The 16499-nt window shown below is 36.3% G+C and overlaps 2 protein-coding genes across 4 annotated transcripts; both read right to left on the bottom strand.

Moving 5' to 3' along the window:
- Positions 1-108: 108 nt before the first annotated feature.
- Positions 109-5966, bottom strand: LOC120745678 (probable isoprenylcysteine alpha-carbonyl methylesterase ICME). The gene is made up of 10 exons (XM_040050739.1): positions 5752-5966; positions 5311-5362; positions 3328-3353; positions 3090-3239; positions 2840-2960; positions 2504-2707; positions 2187-2270; positions 1383-1524; positions 728-890; positions 109-601 (listed from the first exon to the last, which is right to left on the bottom strand). Coding segments are annotated over exons 3-10 (1101 nt in total). The 5' UTR covers positions 3330-3353; positions 5311-5362; positions 5752-5966; the 3' UTR covers positions 109-366.
- A 2586-nt stretch (positions 5967-8552) lies between these two features.
- LOC120745677 (probable isoprenylcysteine alpha-carbonyl methylesterase ICME) lies at positions 8553-15817 on the bottom strand. Of its 3 annotated transcripts, none has more exons than XM_040050736.1 (9): positions 15279-15816; positions 13232-13261; positions 12994-13143; positions 12762-12882; positions 12461-12673; positions 12227-12310; positions 10742-10883; positions 10389-10551; positions 8553-10259 (listed from the first exon to the last, which is right to left on the bottom strand). In XM_040050736.1, coding segments are annotated over exons 2-9 (1149 nt in total). In that variant the 5' UTR covers positions 13234-13261; positions 15279-15816; the 3' UTR covers positions 8553-9985. The 3 variants fall into 3 exon arrangements, with proteins under 3 accessions (XP_039906670.1, XP_039906672.1, XP_039906669.1); XM_040050738.1 differs by having other exon boundaries at positions 15284-15816; XM_040050735.1 differs by lacking the exon at positions 13232-13261 and having other exon boundaries at positions 15279-15817.
- Positions 15818-16499: the final 682 nt, after the last annotated feature.

Below are 16499 nucleotides of genomic sequence, written 5' to 3'. Positions count from 1 at the left end.
GATGTTTTTGGTTGCAAGTGAAGCAATAATAATAAGTAATGACATGTTAACACAAGATAACATTTGAATGTAATATTTAATTCAATAATAGGTATTTTGTAACTGGATTTTAATATTGTGTGTAGCTTCCTAATAAACCCTACCGTTCTATAATTGATTTCACTTTGTGATTACTTATTTGACAGCACTATAAAGAGCATCTCTCCAAAATAATTAAAGTACTGTTAAAAAATCATATTAGTTTTATAAAATCAGAGCTTCAGAGAATCAAGTCAAACTCATAATTAAATGGTTGATTTTAATTTACAGTACAGTACAATTCAGCACATATTGGAGCTGTGTGAATACTTTTCTAATCACGTGCAGTCAGCAGGTACCCAGAAATTTTCTAAACTCTTCTTTGATGTATCTGTAGATTGGACGGTAGAGGCGTCTGTTTGACACCATGAGATCAACAGCAGTCTCAGTGTGGGCGACTCCATGAAGCACATTCAATGACATCTTAACAGAGCGCAAAGTGAGAAGCTCAGAGAATCTTATGGTAGATTCAGCAGGAACCATAATGTCATTGGTCCCATGGAGCAAAGCGAATGGAGGCAATCTGTCAGAATAAAAAGGACTGTAGTAAATAAATGTCTGTAGTGTGTTTGTGTTTCCAATAAAGAATTGATGTATTAGATTTCAGAATTGGTGTTAAACCCATTTTTTTTTATCCTTTTCCACTCACCTGTTGACTTTGTCCTGGCTGAGCTTCTTTAGTGAGTGTGTTGGTGAGTAGTATGGAAAGTTTTTCACACCATTCATCGCTTTGTGCATGGGGGACACTCGTTCAACTCCTCGTTTCTGTTCATGCTCATAATGGTCCACGATGTTGTAGACGCCGCTCAGACCTGTCCGGTGAATATAAAACAATTAGTCTACCTTATTAAGAATAACAGGAATGAAAGAGGTCATTTTTTGATTAAGTTGTTAATTTTCATATTTTTTTAAATGTGAAAATATGAAGTACTTATAATAAAATAGTAATATGAGTAAATGTGTCTGTAGCTTAGGAGACAGAACAGGTCATCTGCTAATCAGATAGTTGGTGGTTTGATCCCTGGTTGGCTCAGTCTGCACAAATATCTCTGATGCGTTCATCACAGTGTGAATATTAGATAAAAAAGTACTTAGACATAGAAAAATAATGTTTGTGGGAGTGCTTGAATGAGGCAAGTTACACAAAGTCTTTGAGTGCTCAGGTAGAGTATAATACAATCTGGTAATATACAAAGGGTGAGACAAACATCACAATATTGAAATGTGTATATATTGAATCACTGTAGGAGAAGACCATTATGGAAAACAAATACTAATATTAAATGATGAACTTCATTTCTTACCAATAATTCCTCTTATCGAGAGCAAGACTTCCTGCTGCTTGCCTGGCTCTATGGAAAGCTCCTCTCTTTCTTCAACAAGAAACAGTGTGGTGAGTGTACACAAATGTGCACCTGCTGAATGCCCAATTAATACAATGTTGTCCTATAAAAAAAAAAATACAACACAGAACAGCATGCTGTACGTGATTATAGATTTTTACCTACTGAAGATTAAGTTAATGCACAGATACACAATGATTTTATTTTTAAAAAGGCTCTGACGAAGATAAAGTACAAGCATGATTAGTCTGTATGCAGGGGCTCAAAACTTAGCACTGCTTTAATTCTAGACCGACACAGCTGAGCAGCAGTGTTTTGGAGTTTTCCCTGGGCAGTGAGGAAGTTGGTAAATATCAGAATATCAGGAGTCCTTGCATGCCTAGCTCTGTGCCTAGCACAGAGGTAACTGGTTCATTATTAATTTTTTATAAAGAATCCTTAACCTCCTAAGACCCGAACTCTTCCACGACATGCATTTTTAATTTTTCTTTGATATTTGGGCATATTGGGGCCCAATGAATTTAAAAACAAAGAATTACCAGATTTTTTTTTTACCTTATTTTTGTTTTTAAGAAAAATAAGAGCCGCATATGAGGATATTCATTTAAAATCTTGATAGAACAGTAGCAGTATAATGTCCTCGTAAGTGGATATCAGGCGCTTGTAGAGCAAAATTAAGTATTTTGGTCTAAATAACCCAAAATGTGATGTCCACATATGTGGACGCCAGGTCCTAGGAGGTTAAATAATACTAAGCTGTCTTACTTTGTCAAAGTTGAATTTCTCTCCATTCTGGTGGGCCCAAATCAAGCAGTCAGTGATATCTTGGACCATCCCTAAAACATTCCCCTGCCAATCACAGTCAACCAAGAGTCAGTTTAGAAACAAGTTTATTATTTAAAATGAAAGTTGTTCTTTGTCCTGTAAATTTACATTTTTGGTTTACCTAATTTAAATTCAATATGTAGTTTATCAACTAACACACATATGCGATAAAATATTATCATTCATAAGTTATGATTCAAGGATGTTATGACTCATAACATCCTTGTGATTACTGTGTGTTGTTTAAAATCTCTCACCTTTGGATATGTGCAGTAATCAGGACAAATTACAGTTGCTTTCAGTTCTTCAGCCATCTGACTCCCCAGTAAACAGTAAGTGGACCTTTCTCCTGTGCCCCAGGCACCTCCGTAGACAAATACTACCGCCGGTGATGGCAGCTTCCTTACATTTGGAGGGTGGTATAAGTCCAGCTTGTTGCCTGTGCGGCCAAACGTGATGCCCTGTTAAGCGTCCACACAAACAAACTGATTATTCACACATTCTTCAGCACTGACTCAACTGATAACGTCATTGATTGTAAATAATAATCAAGAAAACAGGTAGATTTTCTCAGTGAGTTATCCTTAACCTACCTTTTCATAATACTTTAGATTCCTCTCATCGTTATACCATGACTTCAGCTGAAAGTAAACTTTCCAATACTGCAGGTATTTGAGAAGATCAAGTGTAGCGAGGGTCAGACGATATATTCGCCTGATGAAAAGGCCAAAAGCGTAAATGAAAATTACAAACATACTGCTCAATGAGTGGGCCAATAAAACAAAAACATCAAACAAAACAAAAGACAATAAAGGAACATGTGTAAATTATTTTAAAATTTACCTTGGATTAAGAGCTTCTATGTACTTCTTATACCCAGGCTTGTCAGGCCAACCATAAATCCACTGACAGGCTAAACAGATGGAGTACAGCAGGCCCACCAACATGACACCCACAGTCACAGACAGTGACATGTAATATTTTATATCAGACCTTTAAAAGCAACATATATTATGTTAAGATTCATTAAAAGTACACTTAGTTTGTGATCTTCAAGAGGATATACTTAAGAGGATCTTACATTCTTTATGGCTTTATCTTTCCTACCTGCAAACATAAAAAATATAAATTATAAGTAACAAAACATAAGTAATAGAAAACAGTATAAATTGTTTTCAGAGAAATGATGGCACAAAGTTACGATTGCAGTTTTCAGAAGTTTGTCATATTAAAGCTCATTTTGTAAAGACTTTTAGTTGTAACTACTTAATTTATAAGTTTAATAATGTTTTACTTAAGCCGTAATTATTAACAATATTAGGTCTTTTTCTGTTAACCCAGGCTTTCTGCTTTAGTCTCATTTTACATGCACATAAAAACGAGTTATTTGATGCTTCATTCACCCTCCTTCTGTGCACAAAGGATCAAACTAAGCATCAGAGGCAAAAAGGCTTGAGTGCATGATGAGTGGAGTGGACATTCAAAGAAAAATCCACATAAATGACAGGACCAAAATTTTGACACCAGAAAACTGCATTGTGACGTGATGATGATGATGATGATGATGACATTTTTCACTACATCTTTCACAGGGTTTTAATTAATGTTGTGGCTCACTTCATGAGCCACAACATTAAAACTGGGCATCAGAATGAAGAAGAAAAGTGATTTAAGTGACTTTGAATGCAGCTTGGTTATTGGTGCCAGAAGGACTGGTCTGAGAAGTTCAAAAACTCCGGGGACTCACTGGGATTTACTGGGATTTTTCCACACAACAATCTCTCGGGTTTCTCTGGAGTTTGCAGAGAATATTTTTCCATCTGTTCGTCCATCCATCCTCTTCTGCTCAGTCAGGGTCAGGTTGTGGGGACAGTAGCCTAAGCAGAGAGCACAAACTTCCCCCTCCCCAGCCACCTTCTTCAGCTGATCCGGAAAAACGCTGAGTTGTTCCCAGGCCAGCCGAGAGATGTGTCTCAACCATGTTCTGGGTATACTATACACCCTTGGATCGCTTCAAGGCAGACTGAAAGTCTTGAGTTTCTCTGGGTGAAAATGTCTACTTGATGTCAGAGGTCAAAGAAGAATGGACAGACTGCTTTGAGTTGATGGGAAGACAACAGTAATTCAAATAGCCACTCATTATAGCCAAGGTATGCAGAAGAGCACAGCAGGTTGAAACTTGAAGCAGATGAGCTACAGCAGCAGCAGACCACATAAGTTAAGAACAGGAAACTGAAGCTACATTTCACATAGGCCCACCAAAATACCCCAAAACAAAATCTGATGCTAAAAGAAGGTTTATTCAGTTACTAAATAGGTCAGTTTGTTGAGTTATGATATATTTTGAGTAGAAGTCTGTTTAGTTTACCTCTTTTATAGGCCTACATAGTTCTTAAAATAAGCTATTTTAAGAACTATTATTGTGTATTTTTGAAATAACCTCTTATCTTTTCTGGGATATAATAAAAAAAAAACATATTTTAAAGATTATATCTGTGCTTGGACGTTCTTGGCTGCTTGGTCCATTTGAAGGCAAATTTGAAGGCACTTATTAAAGTTGGCTGATGTGTGTATTTGTATTTAATGGCTTAGGACTTTCAGAACATTAGTACATGTTTTTTTTTACATAATTCACAAACACAAAACCATTTACTTATGAATAGCTTTCATAAAGAATTGGAATGGCTTAGTGATGGTTGTCCTTAAAATTGTACCACAGCACTCTCTAGTGCGGTTTTATAGGACGTACCAGCATTCAGAAAGGCGCTTTCACTCGAGAATAATTTTAAAAATCATATGAGCACTTAATAACTCTTGATAATAAACTGATAAACGCGATCTGTATATCAAATAGTTCTGGTATGAAATTTAATATAAGTTTTCTGTCACGTATTTTCGCAGTTCTCCTATCGTTGGACGTTTTGTTGCCAAAGTACGTTTGTCTTCTCTGTCACGACCTCGTTGGGCGAATGAGTAGAGGTGGAGGACAAATGCAAACAAAAACTAAATATATATATATATATATATATATATAAAAAGAAGAAGAGCAGTGAAGAGAACCCACCTGCACTTAATAATGTCACTGCGGATGACTGAAGCACACGTCAACGTTCATACTGTGTTGTTTCATGCAGGTCAAGTAAACGAGAACCACAGAAGAAAAACAAACAACTTCAATGCAAAAGTTGAAATTCCATTTCTTGTCCCAGCTTACCCGAAGTGTAAATCAATTCACGACAATTCAAAAGGCTCGCAACACGGCAACAGATTTTAGAAAGGGTAATGTAAGCGAACCTTAAACGCACTTCGACCCATTAGACCTGACATGAGCTTGATTTATGGCGCTTATCTGTGGTCTTCATGCAAGACAACTCGATAAGAAGCCAATTTTAGTACAGCACCATAATGTTCGTAGTTCCCCTGTAGGTTTAACAGCCCAATCATATCATATCAGCAGATTATGGAAATGGGAAAAGTGTTACAATTCACATTTACATTTACAGACCTGCCCCACGTTTGTGCCCCGTTTTCACGCAGGGTGTTCCACGTTAACTGGTTTTTAGGTGGTTAGATTTATTTACAGATTCCACTCTCCGTGCTCCAGATGTTGCATCCGCAGATTCGTCATTTTCACTGAGCGTTCAGCTCTGTCTGTCTGCCAGTGCGTCATTCAGTTTGACAAGATTAAAGACTTGGGCATTAAAAAAAAATAAAAAGGTCCCCATCTCCTGCCCAAATGGATCAATATTATCTTCAGACAACAATTAAATTATTTTAATATAAAAAACAAAAGGCATTATAGTTTTTGCATGTTCCTACCATTATTTTAATCTTATTTTGACTTTTTGTTTCTTTACTTAGTTTTAGTCTTTATTACTTATTATTTTATTTATAACAAATACCAGAGGCAAGATAAATGAGCATAGATATTACAGTTTAAGCAGAATTTTAGAAAGCAGTTGGCTCACAGGCGTTTAGACACCCAAAGCCTCACTTGAAATATCAATAAAACCCTAATCTTGCAGTTTGTGAAAACAAATTTTTCCAAATGAACAAATATCAAAACTGAGGATACGCCATCTTTATTTTAATTTACTTTATTTTAGTTAGTTTCTTAAGTTCTCAAAATTATTTCAGTTATATTTTTTCCGAAGGTCTATTTTTTATTTTTTACTTTAGCTCACTAAAATGTTGTTGTTTTTTCACATCACACATCATAACATTGAAATGTATTCATTTCCAGTGCTGTTTGGGGTGTGAGAACAGCCACTTTTAAATGGTTGGTTCCTCCCTAAAAGACTGTTGGAAATTCATTAAGGGTGTTTCATTTCAAATTTTAATGTATTTTCTTCCATCTGCAGCTCCAACCATTCCAAACTGCTGGAGCTGGCTTTGGTTTGGTAACGTTTGGCTAATTTCTCCAGTTTTTTATTCATTCATCAACTTTCATTCTTCATTTCTGTGTGAATCAATGCTGATTCATGTAAACGACTGGCAAATGTTTACTATGAAGAGTGTATGTATACTTTATAAATAAAATTAAATTGAAATTAAATTGAATGAACATATTTGACAATTAGAAAAAAAAATCTGTGGTCTTTCTTCAAAACTGATACAGCTTTTAATGATCCTAAATGTGTCCTTTGTTTGTTGGACAAAATACTAAATCCCAAAATAAAGTAGTGAGAGCACAAGTATAATTATCTTGCAGGTGCCACTTAATAACCATACAATAACTCATAATAAAGATTAGAGGTATTTGTGGTAACTTTCCTACATTAATCGGCCACTGTCCATAAGTAATTTATCAGTACATAAAATATGAGCACTAGCAGTGAATGGCCACTAGAGGGAGGTAGAATTATGTCACTTGCAACAAAATATTTTCAGTCAAATCTGTTCAGAGATTGAAGCTAGAAGACGATAGTGAGTTAAGATGGAAAGATAAAAGGAAGTATCATTATTAGTGGTTTAAAGCTTTAAGGACTACACAAATCAGGGATATTCTAGCCAAAGTACCGGGCAAAACACTGAACCCTGCCTTACTCTCTGATCCGTTAGAGAGGAAGTAATTAGACGTGGGGGGGAGTACTTGTATAAAAGTGCTTTGTCAGAAATGTTCGGTGCTAATGTAATATGTTTGTAGTAAATTATCCCTACAAATGCAACTAATTATTACACCTCTGTGTTGTATTAATGTCCATCTAGCATCAGAGACATTCTCTATAAATTAAGGGGTTTTGCTGGCCCTGACCATGGAAAACCTTCGCTTCAGCACTGCCAATTCAAGGAAAGCAGAGCTACTGTCCAACCTGAGGGTTATTGTTATAGTTGGCCACACAGAGCGGAGCCTCAAGCCTTGAGTTGGCGTGTGGTTCTTCCTCCGTCTGCCACAATGTGGAGAGTCCCAGGTGCTTTTTGTAAAGCTGCAGCGGAAATGAAGCCACTTAGTGAATGAGAGCCATTCAGCTGCACTGAGCGCACAGTCAGCCGATTCTGAATGCTGTGGTAACTATTCACAGCATTTGTCACTTACAGTATAACACTATAATCAATTGAATTATGTCATGTAGAGTGATATAAACATATTAACACCTGACATTCATTCCTGATTCTGTGTGGGTGTAAGCTGAATACATTAGCTTTTGTTTTGTCATTAAGTCCATTAAAATTATTGGTCTTTTATTATTAGTAGAATGACATACCAGGAAGCCAAATACAGGAACCTGGGGGGATCTATTTGAACTAAAATAGGATTTATAATTATTATTCTGGAAAATGCTCATGATAGTAGAACTATATGTAGTCCATTACCACAACTGATTTAGAATTCAGGCCCCTCTTCTATGGAACCAGCTTCCAGTTTGGGTTCAGGAGACAGACACTCTAGAGACTCTACTTTTAAGATTAGGCTTAAAACTTTCCTTTTTGCTAAAGCATATAGTTAGAGCTGGATCAGGTGACCCTGAATCCTCCCTTAGTTATGCTGCAATAGGTGTAGATTGGTGGGGGATTTCCACGCTGCATCGAGTAGTTCCTTTTCAGTCACCTTTCTCACTCAACATTAATAGACCTCTCTGCATTAAGTCACACTTGTTGTTAATTTCTGGCTCTTGTCAACAGCATGTCGCAGCAGATGGCCCCTCCTCGCTGAGCCTGGTTCTGCTGGAGGTTTCTTCCTGTTGAAAGGGAGTTTTTCCTTCCCACTGTCGCCAAAGTGCTTGCTCATAGGGGGTCATTTGATTGTTGGGTTTTTCTCTGTATCTATTATTGTAGGGTCTACCTTACAATATAAAGCACCTTGAGGCAAGAAATTTAATATGGTACAGTTTTATTCATATCTACCAGGAATATACTATGTAACCTGGAAAGTTTTTGTTTTATTCAGATTACACTTCAGATGAAGCCATCTTTGTGAGCTACGCTCTACTAGCCCAAAACTTACCTCCATTCACACAATCTGAAAACAGTCTTGCTGCCTCTGGTGGTTCAGATCCATCAATTATTATTATTATTATTATTTTGAAGAAGGCAAAGTCTTTCTCAAAAGGTGCTTTTTGTTTTTTAATTGCCCTTTCAGCTTGCTTGGCACAGTACTGGCATTACTTAACTCCCTCCAACAAGGGATTAATCAAGCCAGCTGCTGAGGTCATGTGATATTCCCAAACCAGCTGAAACTATAGGACATTGAGATTTGTCAGGAGTTTCTCACAACAGCTTTTATTTCTTTAGGGTTTTTTTGTGTAGTTTTTTTTTTTTTGCAAACACAAGAACGTGATCAGTTTATCTCGTCAAAGGCCAGACAGTGAATATGATGTGTAGAGATTTCATACCTCAGGTGAATCAAGTCCCACACCTCCACCCCCCACCCACCTGAGCTATGGTCTGATTCATGATCTGAGTGGCCTCATCCCGCAGGTCACTCACACACAGACTCCATACACCAACCAACTCCTTCCCCTTGTTTTGTATTTATTCCCCTTGTCTTACTATTTTGATTTCGTGCACAGTTGATACAGAGCAAAGTTTTATTCTATTCTACTTGCAGTACAAACATTTGACACACATTTTTTGTAAATAATGCTCAAAATTCGAACATTTTAAAGCAATTAAGTTTTACAGAACATGGTTACTATTGTTCTGCAGTGAAAATCTGATGGTATTTAAGTATTGTTTCAAAGTTATACTGGCTCAAAAATTGCTAATCATTCAAGACTTCCCAGAATATTTTGCTCTCTGTAAATACATGTATATCAAAAAGAGTGGCGGGTTAGATTTTAACACTATCACAAGATGTAACAACATTGAATTTTGGAATATTAGGCAGAATAATTTCAAGTAGGTGTAAAAATGATGACTGTACTTCATTTGTCAATAAAACTTGGGTTATTAATGTGCTGTTACAATATATTATACACGTACTTTTAGAGTATCAAATGAAACACTTGAAAATTCTAAAATTTGATAATTAAATAACAGCTACAGATTTGTTAACTGTATTCAACTTTTAATACTGTGTATCAGTGCAATTCTTAATAGTGCACATTTCTCCACAACTCATTTTACTTTGTGATTATTTATTTGAAAGCATCGTAGAGAACAAATCTCCCACACAATCACAGTATTGTTAAAATATAATGACAGTGTTATTAACTCAGAAAGTGTTAAATCAAACTCAAAGTTAAATGGTTCATTTGAGGTATAAGAACAAGTCTCTAAAACGTAAATGTATGGATCATTCAGTATGTATTACAGATTTTTGAATGTTTTTCTAATGAGGTGCAAGTACCCAGAAGTTTTCTGAACTCTTCTTTGATGTATCTGTAGATCGGATGGTAGAGGCGTCTGTTTGACACCATGAGGTCAACAGGGATATCAGTGTGGCTCGCTCTGGGAAGCAGATTCAATGACAACTTAACAGAGCGTGAAGTGAGAAGCTCAGAGAATCTCATGGTAGATTCAGCAGGAACCACAATGTCATTGGTCCCATGGAGCAAGGCGAATGGAGGCAATCTGTCAGAATAAAAAGGACTGTAGTAAATAAATGTCTGTAGTGTGTTTGCATTTCAAATAAATAACTGATGCACTAGATTTTAGAATTATAATTGGTTTTAAGCCCATTTTTTATCCCTTTCTCTTCACCTGCTGACTTTGTCCTGGCTGAGCTTCTTCAGTAAGTGTGTTGGTGAGTAGAATGGAAGGTTTTCCACACCGTTCATTGCTCTGTGCATGTCAGAGAGGTATTCGATTCCTCGTTTCTGTTCATGTTCATAATGTTCCACAGTGTTGTAGACGCCACTCAGACCTGTCCAGAATATAAAACAGTTAACCTAACTTATAAAGTATAAATAAAGGAAGAGGAACCACAGATTTGCTAAAAATGTGTTTTACAATCTCCATCAATAATTTATCTATGTATGTGGCAAATATTACATCCTGAAAGTTGAGTATAAAATTAAAAAACATTTCTTTAGATGATGAACTTCATTTCTTACCAATAATTCCTCTTATTAACAGGAAGACTTCCTGCTGCTTGTCTGGCTCTATGGAAAGCTCCTCTCTTGTATCAACAAGAAACAGTGTGGTGAGTGTACACAAATGTGCACCTGCTGAATGCCCAATTAATACAATGTTATCCTATAAAAAACAGAACAGCATGCTGTATGTGATTAGATATATGTATTTTTTAACGTTTATAACAAGCAATTTGTGAATGAGTATAAAAGTATTCATATATGCACTTAGTCCCAGGACATCCTAGGTTGCACTGCGATTTATTTTGTAATTGTATCATCAGATCTGTGGCAGCATGCCACAGCATGCCGTATAGGTGAGGAGGGAAACTGAGCTATCAGCTGACTGCTTCGGTGCTCAAAGCAGAGTTTGGGAATGAAGAGGAGGACTCAGACATTAATGAGGGCAAGGTCACTGATGTAGTTAAAAAAAAACTCCTTGGTGGTAGAGATTCACCCACGATTCCCTAAGGCTTTGCAGGTTATGCAATTGTCTTGCTGGATCACACTCATCAGGCTTCTTGGAAGGACTGTCCCAGGGTATTAGAGAGGAGAGCCAGTTCGTTAGGTGGACCTTGGTTACAGGAACAATGTGGTTTTGATCCTTATTGTTAAGACTGGAAGAGCTCTTTATTCTCTTGAGGACTGAAAGTAATGTGGGAGTTTGCCCAACTAGCCTAGAAGTGTTTTATGAACTTTGAGATTTCACCATGTTCAACCACATTCCTCATGGTGTCTTTCTTGGGTTTGTTTTGGGGGTATGGTGTATCTGGCCCAGGTTATCCAAACCCTTTACAACCATATCGAGAGTTTGGTTTGGTTTGCTGGCAATAAATCATTACCAGTAGGTATTGGACACAGCCAAGGGGTGGACGGTGTCAGATTAATTTGGTTCTGTTAACTTTATCAAGCCACAGTCTCCAGCTTGTACTGGGGCCGTTTGCATGGAGAGAAAGGTCTGAGTATCCCTCCTGAGATTTTGCTGGATCCTCCTTACACGGCTCAGTTTCAAGGGTCGGGAAATCATTCAAACTACTTCTGTATGATGATGTGGTTTTTAATCAACATGTGGAAACGACACCAAAAAGAAGATTTTTACTGCTCAGAGGGTTAAACAAGACCTAAAAATCTGTTTCCAGTTTATGTTGAATAAATAATGATAAATAAGTTACATTACTTCACTTCAACCACCAGTCACAATCCAAAACAGTGTCAAAAATTTAAAAAATAGGAAAAGACATGATGCAGAAGCTGTCAGAATTATTCTACAAAATAAATAAAACATTTACTTAATCTGTAAAAACACATGTATATGAATATGTAACATTTGTAAAAGTCAGTATTTTGGGTCATGGTAGCTATTGTTATCGATTAATTATATTTCAGGAGGTTTGTTTGATTGTACAGATATAGGCAGCTTATTATTCATGTTCCAAAGAATACTTAAAAAATACTAAGCAGTCTTACTTTGTCAAAGTTGAATTTCTCTCCATTCTCGTGGACCCAAATCAAGCAGTCAGCGATATCTTGGACCATCCCTAAAACATTCCCCTGTTGATGAGAGTCAGCCAAGAGTAGTTTAGAAGTTTAATATTTGAATACCCCCCCGCTTTCACGCTCAGTAAAATTCACTGATATATGCTAAATATGTGAGAAAAATATAAATCTTAAGATTACTGTGTGTTGTTCAGAAGCTCTCACCTTTGGATATGTGCAGTAATCAGGACAAATTACAGTTGCTTTCAGTTCTTCAGCCATCTGCCTGCTCAGTAAACAGTAAGTGGACCTTTCTCCTGAACTCCAAGCACCTCCATAGATAAATATTACAACTGGTGATGGCATATCTTCTAACTTGTCTACATTTGGACGGTGGTACAAGTCCAGCTTGTTGCCTCTGCGACCAAATGTGATGCCCTATTAAGTGTCCACACAAACAAACTGATTACTGACAAATTTTTCAACAAAACAGGTAGATTTTCTCAGCAAGTTATCCTTAAAATACCTTTTCGTAATACTTAAGGTTCCTCTCATCGTTATACCATGACTTCATTTGAAAGTAAAGTCTGGCATACCGCAGGTATTTGAGAAGATCCAGCGTAACAAAGCTGAGACGATATATTCGCCTGATTAAGAACACAAACACATAAATGAACATTAAAAACAGACTCTGCTCAATTAGTGGGACAAAAATGCCAAATAAAAACAGACCACATCTAAAGTATTTTAAAAGTTACCTAGGATTAAGAGCTTCTATGTACTTCTTATACCCAGGCTTGTCAGGCCAACCATAAATCCACTGGGAGGCTAAACAGATTGTGTACGACAGGCCCACCAACACGACACCCACAGTCACAGACAGTGACATGTAGTATTTTACATCAGACCTTCAAAATGAACATATATTAGGTTAGAATTCATTAAAAGTAATGTCAGATAGCGTTCTTCAAGAGGATATACTGGACAGACTCTTACATTCTTTTAGTCTCAGTCTGTCTGTCTTACCTGCAAGCATAGAAAGATTATAAGTAACATAATATAAGCAACAGGAAACAGCATAAATTGTTTTCAGTTACACAACAGGACAAAGATATGATTATGTCGTTTTCAGAAGCATTTCACATAAAGGCTCATTTTGTAAAGCCCTTTCAGTTGTAACCACTGGCCTAATTTAATTAATGCTTAATACTGTTTTAGAACTTGTATAAGTGAGTAATAATTGACAATGTTAAGTCGGAAGGCTGCCTTCATCCTGCTCCAGCTTTAGAGAATAAACATGGTGCAGAACATCTAGATAAAACGAGTTTCTCGCTAACATTGCACTTACACCCATCACCCACAAAATTAGTCATCTGTTCTTCATCCGTGTGGCTCAGAACAAGGTTTAAGTGAGTGATACGTCCCAAAATAACGTCCACATGAGTGCCAGGACTCATATTTTGACAGCAGAAAATCAAGTGGTAATGAGACGATTAATGTTCCTCACCTATGTAATAAACTACATTAGAATTTATAATTGCCTTATTGAAAGTCAGTTAGAAACTACGACATTTCTGGACAAGACTGGCCATTTAGAACGATAGCTTATGACTTATACATAGAACATTAGCACATGGTGGTGTAAGGTCACTAATAAATACATTAAAAAAAAATTCGACGTCATGCCAGAGTACCAAGAATTTCTACCAAAGCGCCCTCTAATGGCATGTTTATGCAATAGCGCCACCATTCAGAAAGGCTTGTTTAAAATCTTTTTTAGCCATTTAATAAGTCAGTATATCAAATATATTGAGTGTCACCCACACTGGAACATTAAAATCATATGACCATGTATAAACATTAGATCATAGGTTGAAATGCATTGAGAAATACTTCATTTATCAAATGATTTTTACATATAAACTGCTTAAAAGATTTATTAGACCACCACCCAATCCAAAATTAACAGTGTTGGTAATTACCAAAATAATTGTTTTTATGTTTCTGTAATGGTTTATCCACCAGCATGTGCAAGCTATTTAATTAAAATTATACTTTAATGTTAAAATATAATTATCAATGTTATCGATGAATTTACAAATTTGCTGTTTACTATTAAATAGTATTATTTGTTTTTATTATGATTCCAAATTATAGTTATTTACTTACATACCTGAACAGAAGATAAGTTTATTATTATTATTTTTATATAAGTAAAAATATCAGCACTTTGGTTGACCAGATCCCGCCAAACTGGTTGTTGGGCAGACATGGGGTTTGTTGTGTGGGACAAAGTGGGACATGTCGGCTTTGTAGCTTGAAATGTTCATATCTAAATTTAAAATGATAATAATAAAAAACAAACAAATGGAAAAAATCAATTTTACAACACTGGCATTTATCATGTATATGCTAAATATATTATAGTTTCAACTCTCTTGATAAAAGATGAAGATAAAAGGATGCTTAATGTCGCTCTTATGGTCTCATGTGACAGTCTATACACTTCGTATTCTTTTTAATTTCACCATCGTTGCAGCTGCTAATTGTTTTTTGCTTTTCAGTTCATATGTACTGGTGGATTGGCATACCTGTTTTCCTGATTGTCAGATACCTGTTGTATCTGACAATTTTAACATTTTTATATACCTTGTTACCACCATATTTCCCTCTCTGTGCAAAATTAAAAAATAACTAGCAAAAAAAGAGAAAATCTCTGTTTCTTAGAATATACTGTCTGCTTCAATTTCTATGTGGTTGTTTCCACTGTATTCAAGATAATGTCTTCTTGGTTCTGACTAGAATTACAATAAATACAAAAAAGCCTTTCCTTCTGAGTAAAAAATAGACTTTACAAAGTGCTTGTCCTGCAGATACAGTCAAAAATGTGTGACACTGTCTTTAGATGTGAGACGGGCAGGAGGACAAGGAATAAAAAAATGTTGTGCAGAGATCTAATCACCCTAGACAGCTAAGCAAAATTGTGCCCCCTTTTTCTTTCTTTCTTAGAGAGCTTTGACGTAAAGTTAGCAGTACCACTTACTCAACTTGAATCGTGAAGATAATGAAGACAACGGTGTGTCTGTGAAGGTTCTCAGTCATCCAGGTCATCGTAGTCAAAGGAGCTTGCAAAGAAAAGCGTCTGGACTTCTTTAAGTTGCTAGAAGACAACAGTTCTGACAACGGTTTCCTACCGTTTGACTCTTTGTAGCAATAGTATGTTGGTCGCTAATAAGCTAGCGAGCTTTAATAAGCAAGCTAGCTATCTTTATTTAAAAAAGAATAATAATAATAATAAACGACTATCAAAACAAACATACCAAATAAAAGGGTACTTTCTGTAAAAGGCCGGGCTGTATGTACATCATGTAACTGCAGTGTAGCCGCTTATGAAGCGAGCTTCAAAAGGACCGGTGTTCTGCCCTCTTGTCCTGGGGTTTGTCCTGACAACCAAACACACAAAGATAAATACGGCGAAGTGGAAATAGTCTGCTATTAACTTCCGGTTTTGCGATGATAACCAAAGAGCGTCCGTTGATGTTTGAAAGTACCATTTTATATTTAATTTGTGACATTGATAACTTTATATGTCAGCAAAATAGAGACAGCAAGTCATTTGTTACTCTAACGTTTTAATTATTTATTTATTTGCTTACACGTGAAGCTTCTTGCATGCATACATTTTTTGACGTACCGATGGCGGACATGGAGGATTTTTATCTCTTCATTGTCAACATCTCTGCAGTGATACTCCGGAAACACATGCTAAAATAGTTTGGTGATAAAATACAATACAATACAATAAAATGTATTTTCTCGAAGCTTTCAACCGTGATTCAGCGGAAGGACTTTGTTGATCTTTCATAGATTTATTTGATTTTATCTTTTCATAATCCATTTGTTGAGAAGGTCGCTGAGCTGTGATTGAGCGGTGCTACTGTGATTGATTAATGTCATACCATTACAGTATGTCAACAGTATGCTACCTAAAAGGAAAACGGCGAGGGCATTTACGCATGCGTGTGGCAGAGTAACTGGATTTTATTAGACTTATGATCTGACGGTAAATACGGATTTTATTCTACAGATGGTTCCGGTCAGCTGTTTCACCAGATTTCATGGTTATATGCTGAAATAGTTTGTATTAATGTAACTCGTGGATACCCATACTTCAACCCATAACACCACACACACTCCCCATTAAAATCTAACAGAACTAAATATATTGTTTCTTCTCTCCATTTCAGATACGGGATACGGTGAC

The sequence above is a fragment of the Simochromis diagramma genome, unplaced genomic scaffold (assembly GCF_900408965.1).
Source record: "Simochromis diagramma unplaced genomic scaffold, fSimDia1.1 OVJJ01000131.1, whole genome shotgun sequence".
Classification (NCBI taxonomy): domain Eukaryota; kingdom Metazoa; phylum Chordata; class Actinopteri; order Cichliformes; family Cichlidae; genus Simochromis; species Simochromis diagramma.
Note: the sequence above shows the minus strand (reverse complement) of the source record. Positions and strands in the feature narration are given on the sequence as shown.

Bases quoted from the DNA above. Each gene is read 5' to 3' on its own strand.
- LOC120745678 (XM_040050739.1), bottom strand. The intron at 2,271-2,503 runs GTGAGAGATTTT...TGTGATTGGCAG, and splicing joins ATTACTGCACATATCCAAAG to GGGAATGTTTTAGGGATGGT. The intron at 1,525-2,186 runs GTAAGACAGCTT...TTTTTTTTATAG, and splicing joins AGAAATTCAACTTTGACAAA to GACAACATTGTATTAATTGG.
- LOC120745677 (XM_040050735.1), bottom strand. From the start codon at position 15,346: ATGACCTGGATGACTGAGAACCTTCACAGACACACCGTTGTCTTCATT. The intron at 12,674-12,761 runs GTATTTTAAGGA...GACACTTAATAG, and splicing joins ACCTTAAGTATTACGAAAAG to GGCATCACATTTGGTCGCAG. The intron at 10,552-10,741 runs GTAAGAAATGAA...TATTCTGGACAG, and splicing joins GTTAATAAGAGGAATTATTG to GTCTGAGTGGCGTCTACAAC.